This window comes from Bombina bombina, chromosome 5, assembly GCF_027579735.1.
Source record: "Bombina bombina isolate aBomBom1 chromosome 5, aBomBom1.pri, whole genome shotgun sequence".
In the NCBI taxonomy this organism is placed as follows: Eukaryota; Metazoa; Chordata; class Amphibia; order Anura; family Bombinatoridae; genus Bombina; species Bombina bombina.
In genome coordinates, this window is record NC_069503.1 from 475,582,208 (window position 1) to 475,604,925 (window position 22,718).

Sequence of the window (22,718 nt, forward strand, 5' to 3'; positions counted from 1 at the left end):
CACTCTTTTGCACAATCAATTATCATTTGGTTCATTCTAATCTACCTTTCTCCAACATAGGTGTGTCCGGTCCACGGCGTCATCCTTACTTGTGGGATATTCTCTTCCCCAACAGGAAATGGCAAAGAGCCCAGCAAAGCTGGTCACATGATCCCTCCTAGGCTCCGCCTACCCCAGTCATTCTCTTTGCCGTTGTACAGGCAACATCTCCACGGAGATGGCTTAGAGTTTTTTAGTGTTTAACTGTAGTTTTTATTATTCAATCAAGAGTTTGTTATTTTAAAATAGTGCTGGTATGTACTATTTACTCTGAAACAGAAAAGAGATGAAGATTTCTGTTTGTATGAGGAAAATGATTTTAGCAACCGTTACTAAAATCCATGGCTGTTCCACACAGGACTGTTGAGAGGAATTAACTTCAGTTGGGGGAACAGTGAGCAGTCTTTTGCTGCTTGAGGTATGACACATTCTAACAAGACGATGTAATGCTGGAAGCTGTCATTTTCCCTATGGGATCCGGTAAGCCATTTTTATTCAGACAGTAAATAAGGGCTTCACAAGGGATTATTAAGACTGTAGACATTTTCTGGGCTAAATCGATCATATTTACACATATTTAGCCTTGAGGAATCATTTAATCTGGGTATTTTTTGTAAAATAATATCGGCAGGCACTGTTTTTGACACCTTATTCTATAGGGGCTTTCCCTAATCTTAGTCAGAGCCTCATTTTCGCGCCGGTATGGCGCACTTGTTTTTGAGAAAAGCATGACATGCAGCTGCATGTGTGTGGAGCTCTGATACATAGAAAAGTCTTTCTGAAGGCATCATTTGGTATCGTATTCCCCTTTGGGCTTGGTTGGGTCTCAGCAAAGCAGATTCCAGGGACTGTAAAGGGGTTAAATATAAAAACGGCTCAGGTTCCGTTATTTTAAGGGTTAAAGCTTCCAAATTTGGTGTGCAATACTTTTAAGGCTTTAAGACACTGTGGTGAAATTTTGGTGAATTTTGAACAATTCCTTCATACTTTTTCGCAATCGCAGTAATAAAGTGTGTTCAGTTTAAAATTTAAAGTGACAGTAACGATTTTATTTTAAAACGTTTTTTGTGCTTTGTTATCAAGTTTATGCCTGTTTAACATGTCTGAACTACCAGATAGATTGTGTTCTGACTGTGGGGAAGCCAAGGTTCCTTCTCATTTAAATAGATGTGATTTATGTCATAAAAAATTTAGTAAAAATGATGCCCAAGATGATTCCTCAAGTGAGGGGAGTAAGCATGGTACTGCATCATCCCCTCCTTCGTCTACACCAGTCTTGCCCATACAGGAGGCCCCTAGTACATCTAGCGCGCCAATACTCCTTACTATGCAACAATTAACGGCTGTAATGGATAATTCTATCAAAAACATTTTAGCCAATATGCCCACTTATCAGCGAAAGCGCGACTGCTCTGTTTTAGAAAATACTGAAGAGCATGAGGACGCTGATGATATTGTTTCTGAAGGGCCCCTACACCAGTCTGAGGGGGCCAGGGTGGTTTTGTCTGAGGGAGAAATTTCAGATTCAGGAAAAATTTCTCAACAAGCTGAACCTGATGTGATTACTTTTAAATTTAAGTTGGAACATCTCCGCGCTCTGCTTAAGGAGGTGTTATCCAATTTGGATGATTGTGATTATCTGGTCATTCCAGAAACACTATGTAAAATGGACAAGTTCCTAGAGGCCCCGGGGCCCCCCGAAGCTTTTCCTATACCCAAGCGGGTGGCGTACATTGTTAATAAGGAATGGGACAGGCCCGGTATACCTTTCGTACCTCCCCCCATATTTAAAAAATTGTTTCCTATAGTCGACCCCAGAAAGGACTTATGGCAGACAGTCCCCAAGGTCGAGGGGGCGGTTTCTACTCTAAACAAGCGCACCACTATACCCATAGAAGATAGTTGTGCTTTCCAAGATCCTATGGATAAAAAATTAGAAGGTTTGCTAAAAAAGATGTTTGTTCAGCAAGGTTACCTTCTACAACCAATTGCATGCATTGTCCCTGTCACTACAGCCGCGTGTTTCTGGTTCGATGAGCTAGAAAAGGCGATTATTAGTAATTCTTCTTCTTATGAGGAGATTATGGACAGAATTCGTGCTCTTAAATTGGCTAATTCTTTCACCCTAGACGCCACCTTGCAATTGGCTAGGTTAGCGGCGAAAAATTCTGGGTTTGCTATTGTGGCGCGCAGAGCGCTTTGGTTAAAATCTTGGTCAGCGGATGCGTCTTCCAAGAACAAATTGCTTGACATTCCTTTCAAGGGGAAAACACTGTTTGGCCCTGACTTGAAAGAGATTATCTCTGATATCACTGGGGGCAAGGGCCACGCCCTTCCTCAGTATAGGTCTTTCAAGGCCAAAAATAAACCTAATTTTCGTCCCTTTCGCAGAAACGGACCAGCCCCAAGTGCTACGTCCTCTAAGCAGGAGGGTAATACTTCTCAAGCCACTCCAGCCTGGAGACCAATGCAAGGCTGGAACAAAGGAAAGCAGGCCAAGAAACCTGCCACTGCTCCCAAGACAGCATGAGATGCGGGCCCCCGATCCGGGACCGGATTTGGTGGGGGGCAGACTCTCTCTCTTCACTCAGGCTTGGGCAAGAGATGTTCTGGATCCTTGGGCGCTAGAAATAGTCTCCCAAGGTTATCTTCTGGAAGTGATTCATCCTGTTCCATTAAAAGAACGAGGGATGGGGTTCTACTCCAATCTGTTCGTAGTTCCCAAAAAAGAGGGAACGTTCAGACCAATCTTAGATCTCAAGATCCTAAACAAGTTTCTCAAGGTTCCATCGTCCAAAATGGAAACCATTCGAACAATCCTTCCATCCAGGAAGGTCAATTCTTGACCACGGTGGATTTAAAGGATGCGTATTTACATATTCCTGTCCACAAGGAACATCATCGGTTCCTAAGGTTCGCATTCCTGGACAAGCATTACCAGTTCGTGGCGCTTCCTTTCGGATTAGCCACTGCTCCAAGGATTTTCACAAAGGTACTAGGGTCCCTTCTGGCGGTGCTAAGACCAAGGGGCATTGCTGTAGTACCTTACTTGGACGACATTCTGATTCAAGCGTCGTCCCTTCCTCAAGCAAAGGCTCACACGGACATAGTCCTGGCCTTTCTCAGATCTCACGGATGGAAAGTGAACGTGGAAAAGAGTTCTCTATCTCCGTCAACAAGGGTTCCCTTCTTGGGAACAATAATAGACTCCTTAGGAATGAGGATTTTTCGGACAGAGACCAGAAAAACAAAACTTCTAAATTCTTGTCGGATACTTCATTCCGTTCCTCTTCCTTCCATTCCTCTTCCTTCCATAGCGCAGTGCATGGAAGTGATAGGTTTGATGGTAGCGGCAATGGACATAGTTCCTTTTGCGCGCATTCATCTAAGACCATTACAACTGTGTATGCTCAGTCAGTGGAATGGGGACTATACAGACTTGTCTCCGAAGATACAAGTAAATCAGAGGACCAGAGACTCACTCCGTTGGTGGCTGTCCCTGGACAACCTGTCACAAGGGGTGACCTCCCGCAGACCAGAGTGGTCATTGTCACGACCGACGCCAGTCTAATGGGCTGGGGCGCGGTCTGGGGTTCCCTGAAAGCTCAGGGTCTTTGGTCTCGGGAAGAATCTCTTCTACCGATAAATATTCTGGAACTGAGAGCGATATTCAATGCTCTCAAGGCTTGGCCTCAGCTAGCGAGGGCCAAGTTCATACGGTTTCAATCAGACAACATGACGACTGTTGCGTACATCAACCATCAGGGGGGAACAAGGAGTTCCCTGGCGATGGAAGAAGTGACCAAAATCATTCAATGGGCGGAGACTCGCTCCTGCCACCTGTCTGCAATCCACATCCCAGGAGTGGAAAATTGGGAAGCGGATTTTCTGAGTCGTCAGACATTGCATCCGGGGGAGTGGGAACTCCATCCGGAACTCTTTGCCCAAATCACTCAACTGTGGGGCATTCCAGACATGGATCTGATGGCCTCTCGTCAGAACTTCAAGGTTCCTTGCTACGGGTCCAGATCCAGGGATCCCAAGGCGACTCTAGTAGATGCACTAGTAGCACCTTGGACCTTCAAACTAGCTTATGTATTCCCGCCGTTTCCTCTCATCCCCAGGCTGGTAGCCAGGATCAATCAGGAGAGGGCGTCGGTGATCTTGATAGCTCCTGCGTGGCTACGCAGGACTTGGTATGCAGATCTGGTGAATATGTCATCGGCTCCACCATGGAAGCTACCTTTGAGACGAGACCTTCTTGTTCAAGGTCCGTTCGAACATCCGAATCTGGTCCCACTCCAGCTGACTGCTTGGAGATTGAACGCTTGATCTTATCAAAGCGAGGGTTCTCAGATTCTGTTATTGATACTCTTGTTCAGGCCAGAAAGCCTGTAACTAGAAAAATTTACCACAAAATTTGGAAAAAATATATCTATTGGTGTGAATCTAAAGGATTCCCTTGGGACAAGGTTAAGATTCCTAAGATTCTATCCTTCCTTCGAGAAGGATTGGAAAAAGGATTATCTGCAAGTTCCTTGATGGGACAGATTTCTGCCTTGTCTGTGTTACTTCAAAAAAAGCTGGCAGCTGTGCCAGATGTTCAAGCCTTTGTTCAGGCTCTGGTTAGAATCAAGCCTGTTTACAAACCTTTGACTCCTCCTTGGAGTCTCAACTTAGTTCTTTCAGTTCTTCAGGAGGTTCCGTTTGAACCCTTACATTCCGTTGATATTAAGTTATTATCTTGGAAAGTTTTGTTTTTGGTTGCAATTTCTTCTGCTAGAAGAGTTTCAGAATTATCTGCTCTGCAGTGTTCTCCTCCTTATCTGGTGTTCCATGCAGATAAGGTGGTTTTACGTACCAAAAGTTGTTTCTAACAAAAACATTAACCAGGAGATAGTCGTGCCTTCTCTGTGTCCGAAACCAGTTTCGAAGAAGGAACGTTTGTTGCACAATTTGGATGTTGTTCGCGCTCTAAAATTCTATTTAGATGCTACAAAGGATTTTAGACAAACATCTTCCTTGTTTGTTGTTTATTCTGGTAAAAGGAGAGGTCAAAAAGCAACTTCTACCTCTCTCTCCTTTTGGATTAAAAGCATCATCAGATTGGCTTACGAGACTGCCGGACGGCAGCCTCCTGAAAGGATCACAGCTCCTTCCACTAGGGCTGTGGCTTCCACATGGGCCTTCAAGAACGAGGCTTCTGTTGATCAGATATGTAGGGCAGCGACTTGGTCTTCACTGCACACTTTTACCAAATTTTACAAGTTTGATACTTTTGCTTCTTCTGAGGCTATTTTTGGGAGAAAGGTTTTGCAAGCCGTGGTGCCTTCCATTTAGGTGACCTGATTTGCTCCCTCCCTTCATCCGTGTCCTAAAGCTTTGGTATTGGTTCCCACAAGTAAGGATGACGCCGTGGACCGGACACACCTATGTTGGAGAAAACAGAATTTATGTTTACCTGATAAATTACTTTCTCCAACGGTGTGTCCGGTCCACGGCCCGCCCTGGTTTTTTAATCAGGTCTGATAATTTATTTTCTTTAACTACAGTCACCACGGTATCATATGGTTTCTCCTATGCAAATATTCCTCCTTAACGTCGGTCGAATGACTGGGGTAGGCGGAGCCTAGGAGGGATCATGTGACCAGCTTTGCTGGGCTCTTTGCCATTTCCTGTTGGGGAAGAGAATATCCCACAAGTAAGGATGACGCCGTGGACCGGACACACCGTTGGAGAAAGTAATTTATCAGGTAAACATAAATTCTGTTTTTTCCGCCTTTACCACTCCTTCATTGAATTGTGGCCTGCATCAAGCAGGAGCTTGCATCTGTAATACTGATTACTCAATCGTGGCTGTGAAGGACGTGGTTCGCGGACCTAGTGAGGATGTCGTCTTCTCCTCCATGGAAGTTATTTTTTTGCTGGGATCTGTTGGAACAAGGTCCTTTTGTTCATCTAAATCTAGATTCTCTGAGGCTGACTCCTTGGAGAGTAAAAGCTTAGTCCTAGCCAAGAGAGGTTTTTCATAGAGGGTTATTGATACTCTCATCCAAGCTCATAAACCGTGTTCCTCGTTGCATCTATCATAAAGTGTGAAGAACCTACTTTATTCTGGTGTGAAGTGTGGTTTTCCTTGGCATAAAGTTAAGGTTGCCAGGATTCTGCCGTTTCTCCAGGATGGTCTGGAGAAGGGTCTTTTGGCCAGTTCCTTAAGGGGACAGATTTCATCCTTGTCTGTTTTACTGCACAAGAGACTCAGAGCTTCCAGATGTTCAGTCTTGTGTTAGGGCTCTGATTAGGATCAGACCTGTGTTCAGATCTTCGGCTCCTCCTTGGAGTCTGAATTTGGTTCTTAAAGTTTTGCAAAGGGCTCCGTTTGAGCCTATGCATTAAAATTGATATTAAATTGTTGTCCTGGAAAGTTCTTTCTACTGGCTATTGCCTCTGCGAGTATCTGAGATATCCACCTTGCAATGTGAGCCTCCTTATCTGGTGTTCCGTATTGCTGTCCTACGTACTAAGTTAGGGTTTCTCCTTAAAGTTGTGTCATACCGTCAAGAGATTGTGGTCCCTTCTTTGTGTCCTAATCCTTCTTCGAAAGAATGTTTACTTCATAATTTGGACATGGTTCGTGCTTTGAAGTTTTATCTTCAAGCTACTAAGGATTTTAGACAAACTTCTTCCTTGTTTGTGGCATACTCTGGGAAGCGTAAGGGTCAAAAGGTCTCTTCGACTTATCTTTTTGGTTGAGGAGTCTTATCCGCTTAGCCTATGAAACAGTGGGACATAGACCTCCTAAAAGAATTACGGCTCATTCTACTAGAGCAGTGGCTTCCTCTCGGGCCTTTAAAAACGAGTCCTCTATGGAGCAGATTTGTAAGGTGGCTACCTGGTCTTTCTTACACATTTTTTCTAAATTCTACAAATTTGATGTTTTTGCTTCTGCTGAAGCCGTCTTCGGGAGAGAGGTTTTGCAGGCTGTGGTGCCCTCAGATTAGGGTCTGCCTCCCTTTTTTTTTTTTTTTTTTTTTTTTTTTGTTTTGTGTGTGCCTCCCGTTCATTCAGTGTCCTCTAGAGCTTGGTTATAAGTTTCCCAACAGTAAGGAATGAAGCCGTGTACTCTCCTTGTATTAAGAAGGAAAACATAAAATATACTTACCCGATAATTTTCTGTACAAGGAGTCAGTGTTTTCTCCGATGGGCAGACCCCTAAATTTTGTGTTATCTTCTGGCACCTTTTTATACCCTGATATTTCTCCTACTGTTCCTTAACCCTCGACAGTGACTGGGGGATAGGGGAAGTGGGAGAGGTATTTAAGCCTTTGGCTGGGGTGTCTTTGCCTCCTCCTGGTGGCCAGGTTCAGTATTTCCTAACAATAAGGAATGAAGCCATGGACTCTACTTGTACAGAAGGAAATTAAATTATCTGGTAAACATAATTTGTTTTTTTTTCTTCTTCCTTAGAATATTTATGTCGCAGCTGTATACTTCTGAGGAAGGCATATGCACCGGACGAGCCCATTAAAATTGAAAAATGCACACTTGATTATAGACACAAATCTTTTCAAGGTAATGTAAATTGAATGTGTTTTCGTACTTTTACATAATGCTTTTTTAAAACTTTCACTTTATTACCAAACTTTGCATGTGTTTTGTAACCTCTCGAGTGTGTGTGTGTTCTGTTTCTGCTGTTAAAGGGACAGTCTAGTCAAAATTAAACTTTCATGATTCAGATAGGGCATGCAATTTTGAACAACTTTCCAATTTACTTCTATTATCTAATTTGCTCAATTCTTTAGATATCCTTTGTTGAAGAAATAGCAATGCACATGTGTGAGCCAATCACACAAGGCCTTTATGTGCAGCAACCAATCGGCAGCTACTGAGCATATCTAGATATGCTTTTCAGCAAGTGATATCAAGAGAATGAAGCAAATTAGATAATAGAAGTAAATTAGAAAGTTGTTTAAATTGACATGCTCTTTCTAAATCACAAAAGAAAAAAATTGGGTTTCATGTCCCTTTTTAAATAAGGCCCTACACAGGCAGTGGGATCAGGTAAACTGGAGCGGGGGAGGAGAGAGAGAGAGAGGGGGGAGACAGAGAGAGATTTTATCCTTTCTCTCTCTCTCTCCTTTTATCCTTAAGAGATTTTTCAGATACGGTGAAGTTGAATAGACAGGCAAAACTCCATAGAGAGATTAACAGTCTCGTGGTGTTTACAGTAAATGTCCTGCATTTAAATAGGTGCTGTAGGCATACCTTCCCATTTTGTGTCATAAGCATCATTTAGGTTCTTCAGATTGCATGTAGACTGTACAGATTCAAATCTTACACAATGGCTTGTAGGCTTGCTATAGGGGACTTCGGTAGAAGTGCAGGAGACACTTATGACCATGCTGTTAGTCTCTATTGTGTGAGGTGGGTCTGTAACTTAAAACTGCGCCATCAACTGTTGCATAGCCGCTTCCAATTTATCAATGGCAGGTAGTAGCTGAGCAGAAAGAGCAGGAATTAGAATATGCAGGAAATTACCAGTTTCTGAAGCCATTATTTGCTTTTAAGTGTTGCCAGTATGAGGGTAAAAAGTTAAAGCACGTGTACAACTATACACATTGTGGAAACAGGGAGCCTACCACAATGCCAAACGTCTCAATAGGTTTCAGATGCTTCTTGGCGGCCAAGGGGTTGTTCGCCTTGAATCAAATGTGTTCCCAGGCACTTACATTATATTGCCAAGGGATGTACGGATGGCGATGGATGTAGCCACTATCTACATAGAAAATTGCAGGGAGCTTCAGAAGTTAGTGGGCATCTTAGAGCGCCGCCCACCGGAAGTCTTTATCCAGTAATTTATTTATTTTTTGTGTGTTTTTGTTTAAAGGGACATTGTTTAGCAAAAAGTACAAGCTGTTTTGTTAGTGTGCTATTTTTGCACTACTTATTCCTGTGTCTGTGTTTAACTCTTTTCAAAGTTGTTAAACCCTAAAGTCCTGCAAAACGCATCCTGTGATTGACTGAGTCATCCGAATACTGCTGCTGATTGGCTCACTGTATGTTTGCAGTTCAGGGCCAGCAGTTCTGTGTGGCTTCCAAGAGTGACTTTTTTTGGGTGGGGGGGTTAAGCACAGTTGCTGAGTGAGCAGTGGTAAAAAACACATACTTTAACGAATAAGAGCATGTCATTTTTTTATTATGTCCCTTTAAACTATGGTTGTATTGATACTAGTATCGGTGCCGATACCGAGCATTTGCACGAGTACTTGCACTCGTGAAAATGCTCTGATACTTAAACCGGTACCTCTACATCTTGCCCATACGCCATCTTCTGGCGTTTTTCAAACTGTATGTTCGCGTTTCATTTTAAGCTAGATGGGAGACTTAAATTAGAAAATAATCACTTGTGTTCTGTCAATACAAATTGCTGTTATTTGTATTATTGTACGTCTGAGAGCAGTGCTCCAAAAAGTGCTACTATACAGCTGGAAGACTACCTGGGAGAGATCACTGTATGTCGTTCAGACAAACCCCTGAGGTACTGGGCAATTAATAAACTGATTTTTCCAGCTCTGGCTAAAATGGCCCAAAATATCTTTCTGCCCCATGCAGTAGTGTGAAAAATAAGACTGTTCAGCTTAGCGTCAAACATCCTTACTGATAGCAGAAACAGAGACTTATAGCTGAACATCCAGAGATGCTTCTGTTCCTTAAAAATAACTTGCCACTAACGTTTGAAAAAATAATTGATAGATTGCCTGTTATACTGTTCTCATCTTGCACAATTATGCTCAAAACATCCTTAGCTTATATAATTGCAGGAAGAGTGTTCATAGGAAAAACTAATTTTAGTCCTATATTTGTAGGATGAGTGTTCATAGGAATTTATTTAGATTACATTTGATTTGTACACTTAAACAATGCTCTGTTCACATTTCCAACTCCATAGACTTTAATGGAGTTGGACATGTAATGAGAGCATTGGTTGAGTTTACCAGTCAAATGTAGTATAGCTCGTAGTGGTGTTCCCCATGATTAAACAGTGCACTGTTGTATTTTTTACTGTATTGCACTTTTGGTTGGTTGGGATTTTACATTTGTTGTTGTTAATATATTTTATTGTAATTTTATTTATAAACATGTTCTGTGAAACAAGCAAATAAGTTTTATTATTTCATGTTTTTTCAGTTAGTTATTCATAATTATAAAGAAGCTATCTTAAATCATTAGCCTTCATTGTGTATGTCACATGACATTAAAAAAAAAAAAGTTCTCGGTCTTTAAAAATGGTATCGTGCAACCTTACTTTAAACACCTAAATTGGGGACAATCGTAATGTCCCTTAAGGTCTGCAATATAAAGAGAATCTAGATTATATCAATCTTAATGTTTTTTCTTTTTGGGATCAAGCTTTCTCTTGTTGTGTTCAGTCCACGGGTCATCCATTACTTATGGGATATATTCTCCTTCCCAACAGGAAGTTGCAAGAGGATCACCCAAGCAGAGCTGCTATATAGCTCCTCCCCTCACATGTCATATCCAGTCATTCTCTTGCAACCCTCAACAAAGGAGGAGGTCGCGAGAGGAGCTGGAGTTTTTACTTAACTATTCTTCAATTAAAAGTTTGTTATTTTAAATGGCACCGGAGTGTGCTGTTTTTCTATCTCAGGCAGTATTTGGAAGAAGAAACTGCCTGCGTTTTTCTATGATCTTAGCAGGCGTAACTAAGATCCACTGGCTGTTCTCGACATTCTGAGGAGTGGGGTAACTTCAGAACATGGGAATAGCATGCGGGGTCCCCCGCAAATGAGGTATGTGCAGTACAATATTTTCTGGGAATGGAATTGACTAAGAAAACACTGCTGTTACCCGTATGATGTAAGTACAGCCTTAAATACAGTAGTAGTGACTGGTATCAGGCTGATGAATGTATGCACAGTAGAGTTTTTTTCTAGGGACTAGAATTTGACTGAGAAAATACTGTTAATACTGAAATTAGGGATGCACCGAAATTTCGGCCGCAGAAAGTTTCGGCCGAAAATAGCATTTTTGGCTATTTCGGTTTTCGGCTTTTTTGCCTGTTATTTTCGGTAAAATTATTGTGTAGCATGTTTCAAATTTGATGCTAGCCTAGAGCTGCTGTTTAAGTTTATTACTTGACTTACTGTTCTGCATATAATGAGTTTTCTAGGACTATACTTTATTTGGATAATTGGTAAAAAAAAAAAAAAAACTGTTAAATATGATTCTGTTACATAGAACTAAATGAAGAATACAGTATATTGATATTTATAATTGTTTTCAGTAAGGAAACATTTTGGCCAAAAATTGCATTTTTTTATTTTTTTTATTTTTTATTTCTTGGTAAAATTATTGTGTAGCATATTATTGTTTTAAGATATTTTGGTCCAATTTTAGTGTATTACTTTCAATAAAAGTGTGGGCTTTTTTATTGGCTCTAATTATGCAAAAAAAAACCTAAAAAAAATTAATTTGAAAAAGCACATTTTCGGTATCAGTTTCGGTTTTTGGCCAAGTGCATCCCGGATTTTCGGATTCGGTTTCGGTCCAGAATTTCCATTTCGGTGCATCACTAACTGAAATAATGCTTAAGCCTTATCTGCAGTGGAAGCGACTGGTAGCAGGCTTAGTGATAACTTTGCATGACATTAAAAGAAGTTTGTTTTTAAAAAACGTTTACTGGCATGTTATTCGTTTTGTGAGGTACTTTGGTGATAAATCCTTTTTGGGCATGAATTATTTTTCTTTTTTTCCACATGGCTAACGTATATTTCTGCATAGAAACCGTTATATCAGGTCTCCCACTGTTGTAAATGAGCGGGAGGGGCCTTTTTTAGCGCCTTGTTGCGCAGTTAAAATTCTAGCACAGTCTTCCTGCTTCTTCCTCCTTGATCCAGGACGTCTCTAGAGAGCTCAGGGGTCTTCAAAATTCGTTTTTGAGGGAGGTAATCAGTCACAGCAGACCTGTGACAGTGTGTTTGACTGTGATAAAAACGTTTAATATTAATTTGATATCTGTTTTTTTGGGTACTGAGGGGTTAATCATCCTTTTGCTAATGGGTGCAATCCTCTGCTAATTAATACATTTAAAGAATTGTTGACTATAACTGAATTAGTTTTGTTATTCAACTGTGTTTTTTAAAAGCGCTGCAGCGTTTTTTATATTGCTTGTGAACTTATTGAAAGTAATTTCCAAGCTTGCTAGTTTCATTGCTAGTCTGTTTAAACATGTCTGATACAGAGGAATCTGCTTGTTCATTATGTTTAAAAGCCGATGTGGAGCCCAATAGAAATGTGTACCAATTGTATTGATATTACTTTGAATAAAAGTCAATCTGTACCGATAAAGAAATTATCACCAGACAACGAGGGGGCAGTTATGCCGTCTAACTCTCCTCACGTGTCAGTACCTTCGTCTCCCGTTCGGGAGGTGCGTGAGATTGAGGCGCCAAGTACATCAAGGCCCTTACAAATCACTTTACATGATATGGCTAATGTTATGAAAGAAGTATTATACAATATGCCCGAGTTAAGAGGCAAGCGCGACAGCTCTGGGTTAAGGACAGAGCGCGCCGATGACACGAGAGCCATGTCTGATACTGCGTCACAATTTGCAGAACATGAGGACGGAGAGCTTCATTCTGTGGGTGACTGTTCTGATTCGGGGAGACCGGATTCAGAAATTTTAAATTTAAGCTTGAGAACCTCCGCGTGTTGCTAGGGGAGGTGTTAGCGGCTCTGAATGATTGTGACACGGTGGCAATCCCAGATAAATTATGTAGGCTGGATAAATACTACGCAGTACCGGTGTGTACTGACGTTTTTCCTATACCAAAGAGGCTTACAGAGATTATTAGCAAGGAGTGGGATAGACCCGGTGTGCCTTTTTCCCCTCCTCCGATATTTAGAAAAATGTTCCCTATAGAAGCCATCACACGAGACTTATGGCAGACGGTCCCTAAGGTGGAGGGAGCAGTTTCTACTTTAGCCAAGCGTACCACTATCCCGGTGGAGGATAGCTGTGCTTTCTCAGATCCAATGGATAAAAAATTAGAGGGTTATCTTAAGAAAATGTTTGTTCAACATGGTTTTATATTACAGCCTCTTGCATGCATTGCGCCTGTCACTGCTGCAGCGGCATTCTGGTTTGAGTCTCTGGAAGTGGTGATTCGCACAGCACCATTGGATGAGTCTTTGAGCAAGATTAGAACCCTTAAGCTGGCTAATGCGTTTGTTTCGGATGCCGTAGTGCATTTAACCAAACTTACAGCTAAGAATTCCGGATTCGCCATACAGGCGCGCAGAGCGCTATGGCTTAAATCCTGGTCAGCAGATGTAACTTCTAAGTCTAAACTACTAAACATTCCTTTCAAAGGGCAGACCTTATTCGGGCCCGGCTTGAAGGAAATTATTGCTGACATTACTGGAGGTAAGGGCCACACCCTTCCTCAGGACAGGGCCAAATCAAAGGCCAAACAGTCTAATTTTCGTGCCTTTCGTAATTTCAAGGCAGGAGCAGCATCAACTTCCTCCGCTCCAAAAAGGGAAGGAACTACTGCTCGTTACAGACAGGGTTGGAAAGGCAACCAGTCATGGAACAAGGGCAAGCAGGCCAGAAAGCCTACTCCCGCCCCTAAGACAGCATGAAGACAGGGCCCCCCTTCCGGAGACCGATCTAGTGGGGGCAGACTTTCTCTCTTCGCCCAGGCTTGGGCAAGAGATGTACAGGATCCCTGGACGTTGGAGATTATATCTCGGGGATACCTTCTGGATTTCAAAACTTCTCCTCCACAAGGGAGGTTTCATCTGTCAAGGTTATCAACAAACCTAGTAAAGAAAGAGGCATTTCTACAATGTGTACAAGACCTCTTAGTGATGGGAGTGATCCACCCAGTTCCGCGGACGGAACAGGGGCAAGGGTTTTATTCAAATCTGTTTGTGGTTCCCAAGAAAGAGGGAACCTTCAGACCAATCTTAGATTTAAAAATCTTAAACAAATTCCTAAGGGTTCCATCGTTCAAGATGGAAACCATTCGGACCATCCTACCCATGATCCAAGAGGGTCAATATATGACCACAGTGGACTTAAAGGATGCCTACCTTCACATACCGATTCACAAAGATCATTATCGGTACCTAAGGTTTGCCTTTCTAGACAGGCATTACCCGTTTGTAGCGCTTCCCTTCGGGTTAGCTACGGCCCCGAGAATTTTTACAAAGGTTCTGGGCTCACTTCTGGCGGTACTAAGACCACGAGGCATAGCGGTGGCTCCGTACCTAGACGACATTCTGATACAAGCGTCAAGTTTTCAGAATGCAAAGTCTCATACAGAGATAGTTCTAGCATTTCTGAGGTCGCATGGGTGGAAAGTGAACGTGGAAAAGAGTTCTCTGTTACTACTCACAAGGGTCCCTTTTCTAGGGACTCTTATAGATTCTGTAGAGATGAAGATTTACCTGACGGAGTCCAGGTTATCAAAGATTCTCAATGCTTGCCGTGTCCTTCACTCCATTCCAATCCCATCAGTAGCTCAGTGCATGAAAGTAATCGGCTTAATGGTCGCGGCAATGGACATAGTGCCATTTGCGCGCCTACATCTCAGACCGCTGCAACTATGCATGCTAAGTCAATGGAATGGGGATTACTCAGATCTGTCCCCTTTGCTAAATCTGGACCAGGAGACCAGAGATTCTCTTCTCTGGTGGTTGTCACGGGTTCATCTGTCCAAAGGAATAACTTTTCGCAGACCAGATTGGACGATTGTAACAACAGATGCCAGCCTACTAGGCTGGGGAGCAGTCTGGAACTCCCTGAAGGCTCAGGGATCGTGGACTCAGGAGGAGAAACTCCTCCCAATAAACATTCTAGAATTAAGAGCAATATTCAATGCTCTTCTAGCTTGGCCTCAGTTAGCAACACTGAGGTTCATCAGATTTCAGTCGGACAACATCACGACTGTGGCTTACATCAATCATCAAGGGGGAACCAAGAGTTCCCTAGCGATGTTGGAAGTCTCGAAGATAATTCGCTGGGCAGAGTCTCACTCTTGCCACCTGTCAGCGATCTACATCCCAGGCGTGGAGAACTGGGAGGCGGATTTTCTAAGTCACCAGACTTTTCATCCGGGGGAGTGGGAACTTCACCCGGAGGTATTTGCTCAACTGATTCGTCGTTGGGGCAAACCGGATCTGGATCTCATGGCATCTCGCCAGAACGCCAAGCTTCCTTGTTACGGATCCAGGTCCAGGGACCCGGGAGCGGTGCTGGTAGATGCACTAGCAGCCCCTTGGGTTTTCAACATAGCTTATGTGTTTCCACCTTTTCCGTTGCTACCTCGACTGGTTGCCAGGATCAAACAGGAGAGAGCATTGGTGATTCTGATAGCGCCTGCGTGGCCACGCAGGACCTGGTATGCAGACCTAGTGGACATGTCGTCCTGTCCACCATGGTCTCTACCCCTGAGGCAGGACCTTCTAATTCAGGGTCCTTTCAACCATCCAAACCTAATTTCTCTGAGGCTGACTGCTTGGAAATTGAACGCTTGATTCTATCAAAGCGTGGGTTTTCGGATTCGGTTATTGATACATTAATACAGGCTCGGAAACCTGTTGCCAGAAAAATTTACCACAAGATATGGCGTAAATATTTATATTGGTGTGAATCCAAGAGTTACTCATGGAGTAAGGTTAGGATTCCTAGGATATTGTCTTTCTTTCATGTAATTAGCAAGAGTCCATGAGCTAGTGACGTATGGGATATACATTCCTACCAGGAGGGGCAAAGTTTCCCAAACCTCAAAATGCCTACAAATACACCCCTCACCACACCCACAAATCAGTTTTACAAACTTTGCCTCCTATGGAGGTGGTGAAGTAAGTTTGTGCTAGATTCTACGTTGATATGCGCTCCGCAGCAGGTTGGAGCCCGGTTTTCCTCTCAGCGTGCAGTGAATGTCAGAGGGATGTGAGGAGAGTATTGCCTATTTGAATGCAGTGATCTCCTTCTACGGGGTCTATTTCATAGGTTCTCTGTTATCGGTCGTAGAGATTCATCTCTTACCTCCCTTTTCAGATCGACGATATACTCTTATATATACCATTTTCTCTACTGATTCTCGTTTCAGTACTGGTTTGGCTTTCTACTACATGTAGATGAGTGTCCTGGGGTAAGTAAGTCTTATTTTCTGTGACACTCTAAGCTATGGTTGGGCACTTTATATAAAGTTCTAAATATATGTATTCAAACATTTATTTGCCTTGACTCAGGATGTTCAACATTCCTTATTTCAGACAGTCAGTTTCATATTTGGGATAATGCATATTAATAATTCATTTTTTTCTTACCTTAAAAATTTGACTTTCCCTTTGGGCTGTTAGGCTCGCGGGGGCTGAAAATGCTTCATTTTATTGCGTCATTCTTGGCGCGGACTTTTTTGGCGAAATAATTATTTTCTGTTTCCGGCGTCGTACGTGTCGCCGGAAGTTGCGTCATTTTTTACGTTCTTTTGCGCCAAAAGTGTCGGCGTTCCGGATGTGGCGTCATTTTTGGCGCCAAAAGCATTTAGGCGCCAAATAATGTGGGCATCTTTTTTGGCGCGAAAAAATATGAGCGTCACTTTTGTCTCCACATTATTTAAGTCTCATTTGATTTTTGCTTCTGGTTGCTATAAGCTTATTCACTGGCATTTTTTTCCCATTCCTTAAACAGTCATTTAAGGAATTTGATCAATTTTGCTTTATATGTTGTTTTTTCTATTACATATTGCAAGATGTCCCACGTTGAAGCTGAGTCAGAAGATACTTCTGGAAAATCGCTGCTGGGTGCTGGAGCTACCAAAGCTAAGTGTATCTGCTGTAAACGTTTGGTATCTGTTCCTCCAGCTGTTTGTACTGTTTGTCATGACAAACTTGTTAATGCAGATAATATTTCCTTTAGTACTGTTACATTACCTGTTGCTGTTCCATCAACATCTAATATTCAGAGTGTTCCTGATAACATAAGAGATTTTGTTTCTAAATCCATTAAGAAGGCTATGTCTGTTATTCCTCCTTCTAGTAAACGTAAAAAGTCTTTTAAAACTTCTCATTTTTCAGATGAATTTTTAAATGAACATCATCATTCTGATACTGATATTGGTTCTTCTGATTCAGAGGATTCTGTCTCAGAGGTTGATGCTGATAAATCTTCATATTTATTTAAAATGGAATTTATTCGTTCTTTACTCAAAGAAGTCCTAATTGCATTAGAAATTGAGGATTTTAGTCCTCTTGATACTAAATCTAAACGTTTAGATAAGGTTTTTAAATCTCCTGTAGTTATTCCAGAAGTATTTCCTGTCCCTGGTGCTATTTCTGAAGTAATTTCCAGGGAATGGAATAATTTGGGTAATTCTTTTACTCCTTCTAAACGTTTTAAGCAATTATATCCTGTGCCCTCTGACAGATTAGAATTTTGGGACAAAATCCCTAAGGTTGATGGGGCTGTCTCTACTCTTGCTAAGCGTACTACTATTCCTACGGCAGATGGTACTTCCTTTAAGGATCCTTTAGATAGGAAAATTGAATCCTTTTCTTAGACCTGCTATATCTTTAGCGGATGTTGCTGCAGCTTCAACTTTTTGGTTAGAAGCTTTAGCGCAACAAGTAACAGATCATAATTCTCATAGCATTATTATTCTTCTTCAACATGCTAATAATTTTATTTGTGATGCCATCTTTGATATCATTAGAGTTGATGTCAGGTATATGTCTCTAGCTATCTTAGCTAGAAGAGCTTTATGGCTTAAAACTTGGAATGCTGATATGTCTTCTAAGTCTACTCTGCTTTCCCTTTCTTTCCAGGGTAATAAATTATTTGGTTCTCAGTTGGATTCTATTATCTCAACTGTTACTGGAGGGAAAGGAACTTTTTTACCACAGGATAAAAAATCTAAAGGTAAATTTAGGTCTAATAATCGTTTTCGTTCCTTTCGTCACAACAAGGAACAAAAGCCTGATCCTTCATCCTCAGGAGCGGTATCAGTTTGGAAACCATCTCCAGTCTGGAATAAATCCAAGCCTTTTAGAAAACCAAAGCCAGCTCCCAAGTCCACATGAAGGTGCGGCCCTCATTCCAGCTCAGCTGGTAGGGGGCAGATTACGTTTTTTCAATTTGGATCAATTCCGTTCACAATCTTTGGATTCAGAACATTGTTTCAGAAGGGTACAGAATTGGCTTCAAGATAAGGCCTCCTGCAAAGAGATTTTTTCTTTCCCGTGTCCCAGTAAACCCAGCGAAGGCTCAAGCATTTCTGAAATGTGTTTCAGATCTAGAGTTGCCTGGAGTAATTATGCCAGTTCCAGTTCTGGAACAGGGACTGGGGTTTTATTCAAATCTCTTCATTGTACCAAAGAAGGAGAATTCCTTCAGACCAGTTCTGGATCTAAAAATATTGAATCGTTATGTAAGGATACCAACATTCAAGATGGTAACTATAAGGACTATCCTGCCTTTTGTTCAGCAAGAGCATTATATGTCCACAATAGATTTACAGGATGCATATCTGCATATTCCGATTCATCCATATGAAGGAAGTATCTCGAATTCTGGTATGGGCGGAATCCAGCTCCTGTCTATTTTCTGCGTTTCATATCCCAGGTATGGACAATTGGGAAGAGGATTATCTCAGCCGCCAAACGTTACATCCGGGCGAATGGTCTCTTCACCCAGAGGTTTTTCTTCAGATTGTTCAAATGTGGGGACTTCCAGAAATAGATCTGATGGCCTCTCATCTAAACAAGAAACTTCCCAGGTATCTGTCCAGATCCAGGGATCCTCAAGCGGAAGCAGTGGATGCATTGTCACTTCCTTGGAAGTATCATCCTGCCTATATCTTTCCGCCTCTAGTTCTTCTTCCAAGAGTAATCTCCAAGATTCTGAAGGAATGCTCGTTTGTTCTGCTGGTAGCTCCAGCATGGCCTCACAGGTTTTGGTATACGGATCTTGTCCGGATGGCCCCTTGCCAACCGTGGACTCTTCCATTAAGACCAGACCTTTTGTCGCAAGGTCCTTTTTTCCATCAGGATCTCAAATCCTTAAATTTCAAGGTATGGAGATTGAACGCTTGATTCTTAGTCAAAGAGGTTTCTCTGACTCTGTGATTAATACTATGTTACAGGCTTGTAAATCTGTATCTAGGGAGATATATTATAGAGTCTGGAAGACTTATATTTCTTGGTGTCTTTCTCATCATTTTTCCTGGCATTCTTTTAGAATTCCGAGAATTTTACAGTTTCTTCAGGATGGTTTGGATAAAGGTTTGTCTGCAAGTTCCTTGAAAGGACAAATCTCTGCTCTTTCTGTTCTTTTTCACAGAAAGATTGCTAATCTTCCTGATATTCATTGTTTTGTTCAAGCTTTGGTTCGTATAAAACCTGTCATTAAGTCAATTTCTCCTCCTTGGAGTTTGAATTTGGTTCTGGGGGCTCTTCAAGCTCCTCCGTTTGAACCTATGCATTCATTGGACATCAAATTACTTTCTTGGAAAGTTTTGTTCCTTTTGGCCATCTCTTCTGCCAGACGAGTTTCTGAATTATCTGCTCTTTCTTGTGAGTCTCCTTTTCTGATTTTTCATCAGGATAAGGCGGTGTTGCGAACTTCTTTTAAATTTTTACCTAAGGTTGTGAATTCTAACAACATTAGTAGAGAAATTGTGGTTCCTTCATTGTGTCCTAATCCTAAGAATTCGAAGGAGAAATCATTGCATTCTTTGGATGTAGTTAGAGCTTTGAAATATTATGTTGAAGCTACTATGAATTTCAGAAAGACTTCTAGTCTATTTGTTATCTTTTCTGGTTCTAGGAAAGGTCAGAAGGCCTCTGCCATTTCTTTGGCATCTTGGTTGAAATCTTTAATTCATCATGCTTATGTCGAGTCGGGTAAAACTCTGCCTCAAAGGATTACAGCTCATTCTACTAGGTCAGTTTCTACTTCCTGGGCGTTTAGGAATGATGCTTCGGTTGATCAGATTTGCAAAGCAGCAACTGTTTTCTTCTTCTGAAGCTGTTTTCGGTAGAAAAGTACTTCAGGCAGCTGTTTCAGTTTGAATCTTCTGCTTATAATTTCAGTTTTTTTCATTTAATCTTTATTTTGGGTGTGGATTATTTTTCAGCGGAATTGGCTGTCTTTATTTTTTCCCTCCCTCTCTAGTGACTCTTGCGTGGAAAGATCCACATCTTGGGTAGTCATTATCCCATACGTCACTAGCTCATGGACTCTTGCTAATTACATGAAAGAAAACATAATTTATGTAAGAACTTGCCTTATTAATTTCTTTCATATTAGCAAGAGTCCATGAGGCCCACCCCTTTTTTGTGGTGGTTATGATTTTTTTGTATAAAGCACAATTATTCCAATTCCTTATTTTTTATGCTTTCGCACTTTTTTCTTATCACCCCACTTCTTGGCTATTCGTTAAACTGATTTGTGGGTGTGGTGAGGGGTGTATTTGTAGGCATTTTGAGGTTTGGGAAACTTTGCCCCTCCTGGTAGGAATGTATATCCCATACGTCACTAGCTCATGGACTCTTGCTAATATGAAAGAAATGAATTTATCAGGTAAGTTCTTACATAAATTATGTTTTTCTACAAGAGGGTTTAGAAAAGGGCTTATCTGCTAGTTCACTAAAGGGACAGATTTCTGCTCTGTCTATTCTTTTACACAAACGTCTGGCAGAGAATCCAGACGTTCAGGCTTTGGCTAGGATTAAGCCTGTGTTTAAAACTGTTGCTCCTCCGTGGAGCTTAAACTTGGTTCTTAAAGTTCTTCAGGGTGTTCCGTTTGAACCCCTTCATTCCATTGATATTAAGCTTTTATCTTGGAAAGTTCTGTTTTTGATGGCTATTTCCTCGGCTCGAAGAGTCTGAGTTATCTGCCTTACATTGTGATTCTCCTTATCTGATCTTTCATTCAGACAAGGTAGTCCTGCGTACTAAACCTGGGTTTTTACCTAAGGTTGTTTCTAACAGGAATATCAATCAAGAGATTGTTGTTCCATCTTTATGTCCTAATCCTTCTTCAAAGAAGGAACGTCTTTTGCATAATCTAGACATGGTCCGTGCCCTGAAGTTCTACTTACAGGCAACTAAAGATTTTCGACAAACTTCTTCTCTGTCGTTTACTCTGGACAGAGGAGAGGTCAAAAGGCTTCGGCTACCTCTCTCTCTTTTTGGCTTCGTAGCATAATACGCTTAGCCTATGAGACTGCTGGACAGCAGCCTCCTGAAAGAATTACAGCTCATTCCACCAGAGCTGTGGCTTCCACCTGGGCCTTTAAGAATGAGGCCTCTGTTGAACAGATTTGCAAGGCTGCAACTTGGTCTTCACTTCATACTTTTTCCAAATTTTACAAATTTGACACTTTTGCTTCTTCGGAGGCTGTTTTTGGGAGAGAGGTTCTACAGGCAGTGGTTCCTTCTGTTTAATGTTCCTGCCTTGTCCCTCCCATCATCCGTGTACTTTAGCTTTGGTATTGGTATCCCATAAGTAATGGATGACCCGTGGACTGAACACACTTAACAAGAGAAAACATAATTTATGCTTACCTGATAAATTTATTTCTCTTGTAGTGTGTTCAGTCCACGGCCCGCCCTGTCTATTTGAGGCAGGTTCTAAATTTTAAATTATAACTCCAGTCACCACTGCACCCTATAGTTTCTCCTTTCTCGTCTTGTTTCGGTCGAATGACTGGATATGACATGTGAGGGGAGGAGCTATATAGCAGCTCTGCTTGGGTGATCCTCTTGCAACTTCCTGTTGGGAAGGAGAATATATCCCATAAGTAATGGATGACCCGTGGACTGAACACACTACAAGAGAAATAAATTTATCAGGTAAGCATAAATTATGTTTTTATAACTTGCGGTCACTTGCACATCTTTGACATTCTGTTTTTACAAATTAGACTGAAATTTCAACACAAGAAATCAAATGATGTGACTTCCTTTGTCCTTATTGCAGAGTTAAAGGCTGAATATGAAGAAGAACTGAGGGAAGCAGAAGAAAGGTATTTAACAGGGGATTGTCACATTTGTAAATAAATCCTTTATTTTTTAACCCTTTAAGGACACAGCTTTCAGTTTGCTCAATTGTTTTATGACGGAAAAATACCGTCATATATCCTTGAGAGGTTAAGCAATACTTTGGAGGATATTTATCAAAGGTCTGGCGGACCTGATCCGACAGTGCGGATCAGGTCTGCCAGACCTCGCTGAATGCGGAGAGCAATACGCTCTCCGTATTCAGCATTTCACCAGCAGCTCTTGTGAGCTGCTGGTGCAACGCCGCCCCTGCAGATTTGCGGCCAATCAGTCGGCAGCAGGAAGGTGTCAATCAACCCGATCGTACTCGATCGGGTTGAATTATGGCGATGTCTGCCTGCTCAGAGCAGGTGGACAGGGTTATGGAGCAGCGGTCTTTAGTCCGCTGCTTCATAACTGCTGTTTCTGGCGAGTCTGCAGGCTCGGCAGAAACACGGGCCCTCAAGGTCCATTCGGAGCTTGATAAATGGGCCTCTTTATCTTCTGGCAATCATTGAACAAAATGAAAATTTTTAATACACTTTGTTAAATTAACTACATGATTTATGAAGCAAACAGTATCTCTTACCCCACATCAAGT

General features: G+C 41.7%; 1 protein-coding gene across 1 annotated transcript in view; it reads left to right on the forward strand.

The window, feature by feature from the left end:
* The window catches only part of LOC128661515 (uncharacterized), a 309,387-nt gene that overhangs the window by 106,291 nt on the left and 180,378 nt on the right, over positions 1-22,718 (forward strand). The window contains exons 14-15 of the mRNA XM_053715765.1: positions 7,507-7,611; positions 22,059-22,104. Coding sequence (XP_053571740.1) covers positions 7,507-7,611; positions 22,059-22,104 — 151 coding nt within the window. The remainder of the gene's footprint in view (positions 1-7,506; positions 7,612-22,058; positions 22,105-22,718) is intronic.